The sequence below is a fragment of the Aureococcus anophagefferens genome (assembly GCF_000186865.1).
Source record: "Aureococcus anophagefferens unplaced genomic scaffold AURANscaffold_188, whole genome shotgun sequence".
Lineage (NCBI taxonomy): Eukaryota > Pelagophyceae > Pelagomonadales > Pelagomonadaceae > Aureococcus > Aureococcus anophagefferens.
The window spans coordinates 6,003-8,437 of record NW_008705730.1 but is presented as its reverse complement, the minus strand read 5'-3'; the positions used below and the strand labels follow the sequence as shown (position 1 = coordinate 8,437).

The window sequence follows — 2,435 nt, the reverse complement described above, 5'->3', positions numbered from 1 at the left end:
TTGCATGTTTTGTGGTCTGGTGGATTTGATGAGCATAGATACGCGAGGTATTATTTGCGTGCAGAAGTATTGCTGCCTTTCTGTCTGAGAAGTCAGGTTGGATTAAAACTGTATGGCTCTCAAGATCACACGCACCGCAAACTCAAAGAAGCAGCATTATGCTGTGGGAGGGCTTCCATTAGAGAGCTTCCTGACGGACCAGAAAGCTGCACCGGAACTTCCCGTGTCACTTCTATACGTAAACTTGCTTCCAACATATTATCATTGTTCATTTATAAAACGGTGGAGCGGAACTGGCGCAGCGTGGATCAGGGAGAGCATGATGATGAGGAGGAGGAGGAGGAGCTAGCGGTTCCGCCCTATGATTTTTGGGCCATCATGGACGCGTTTTGGAATCAGTTTTGTGCCACATTTCCAGAGGCGGCTGAGGAGGATGATGATCACATTCAAGGGAGGATGTTAGTAAGTCCTTACGATCAAATATTCAGGACGTTAGGCCTACACCCACTTGAAGTCTACCTCAAGTTCGCGAGCAAATTGTCCGGGGTGTATACCACCAATAGCACACATGCTGATCTCACAATTCCTCCATAAACGCGTCCGCTATACGGATTATACGTAGGACCTCTATGCGGGGGCAAATCCTACGTCCGCGGAGGGTTCCTAGACGCTTTGGGGAGGTAAAGTAACGTTTTTGGGCTTCGGGCGGCGCCCCCCGGCGAAATCGATCACTTTACCTTTCTGAAACCCCCGGCGACAGTCTGCGGACGAAAAATACCACAGCCGAGTGAGAGCATGGCGCTACCATCTCAGCGCGCTGCGCGCGGTGGACTTGCTGCGCTGCGCGCCTGACCTGACACCTGTTCGCGAGGGTCATTTCTCCGCTCTGGCCAGCGACGAAGTCGAAATTTTCTCCCGCGCTGCGCGCGGGGCGGGTGCGGCGACTCTGTGGCAGCGGCGTCTGCGGCGGCGGCGGCTGCGCGGAGCGGCCTCATTCTCCGGCGAGGGCGCGATCGCTTGCACGCCGTGCGCGAGCGACACATGCAGCTGCGCCAGTTCTGCACCGCTACGCGCGCTGGATCCCGCCGATTTTTTTCTCCCGCGCTTCGCGCGGCAAGGAGGCGCTCCAGACCAAAACCGGTGCCTGGGCGCTGCGCATGGAGGTGGTCTAGAACATGTCCGAGGAAGCCATGGACTTGCTCTCCGCTATAATCTCCACGCGCGCGCGCGCGCGCGACGACGACGACGACGACGACGACGACGACGACGGCCGGCCGGCCGGCCGGCCGACCGACCGGGGCCGGGGCCGACGGCGCAAATGGCGTCCGTCGACGCCTCTGGCTTCGGCTCTGCGTCCCCGGGGTAAGACCAGGCGTCCCTGGCGTCGTAGCGACCGTAAATGTACTTTTCCGGATTTCCGACGATGTTGCTTCTGTTTATGGGAGCTGGACCCTGCCGAGGCTTCCAAGGGGGATGATGATGCCGAGGCTTCCGAGGGGGATGATGGTGCTGCTCCCGCGGAAGATGGTGCTGCTCCCGCGGAAGATGGTGATCATGCTGCGGAAGAGGATGATGAGGATGATGATGCTATGAATGCAAGGCAAGCGCAATGTAAACGAAAAGCTGCAGCGAAAAGGAGCAACAAAAAACATCAGCATCAGCAAAAAACAATAAATGCTGAGGATGATGCAAAGTTCAGCTCCCTTGGGATCAAAGCAGCGGATCTGAAAGACCTACAAGATGTAGTTTTAGGTACTACCGCGATGGCCCGCATGGAGGTGGATCTGAAGGTGCATGGACACTTCGAGAAGCGGCGCCTACTCTGTCACAGTAAAAAAAGCGACAACGTAATGTACTTCTGGTGCTACTGCCAAGGGCCCTATTTGACTGATGTACAGTTTCAAGCAAAAGAGGAAAAACGCCGACTAAACGAGACACCGCACAATGACCCAGCAGGAGAGCAGGTGGCGCATGATGAAGAGACCAAGCGAATCACAAAGTATGGTTGTGAATCACAATGTTGTTCCATCATTTTCAAGTATGACTCAAAAGCACGGGATTGGAAGTGCTCACAATGCACTGACCAGCAAACCAATTCTCGCATCAAATGACCATAGGCACTATTGAAATTATAGATTTGCTTCTTCTCAATGGTGATATACCGCTTGTGCTTAATGAGATCGTCCGTATCCCACTCAAAAGACACTGTAAAATGAACCCCACCATTATTACCACCAACGTGAAAGAATTGGTATTCAATCAAAATTGGTTCATCGTCATCAAAGTGCTTGTTCAGTTCTTTGATAGTGCCATAGTCTGTATCACCGAAAATCTGATAAATCTGACTGCGATCGATAATCGCGGCTGAGTAAGGTTAAAATGCAACAATTCCGGCGTAAGGCTGGTACAGGTAATCTCGATAGCCAAGAAAGAGC

General features: G+C 53.3%; 1 protein-coding gene across 1 annotated transcript in view; it reads left to right on the top strand.

The window, feature by feature from the left end:
* Positions 1–1,175: 1,175 nt before the first annotated feature.
* Positions 1,176–2,435, top strand: part of AURANDRAFT_68518 (hypothetical protein) — a gene marked incomplete at both ends in the record, with an annotated part of 1,995 nt that continues 735 nt past the window's right edge. The window contains 4 exons of the mRNA XM_009044214.1: positions 1,176–1,611; positions 1,753–1,847; positions 1,899–2,007; positions 2,118–2,306. Of these exons, the coding sequence (XP_009042462.1) occupies positions 1,176–1,611; positions 1,753–1,847; positions 1,899–2,007; positions 2,118–2,306 (829 nt within the window). The remainder of the gene's footprint in view (positions 1,612–1,752; positions 1,848–1,898; positions 2,008–2,117; positions 2,307–2,435) is intronic.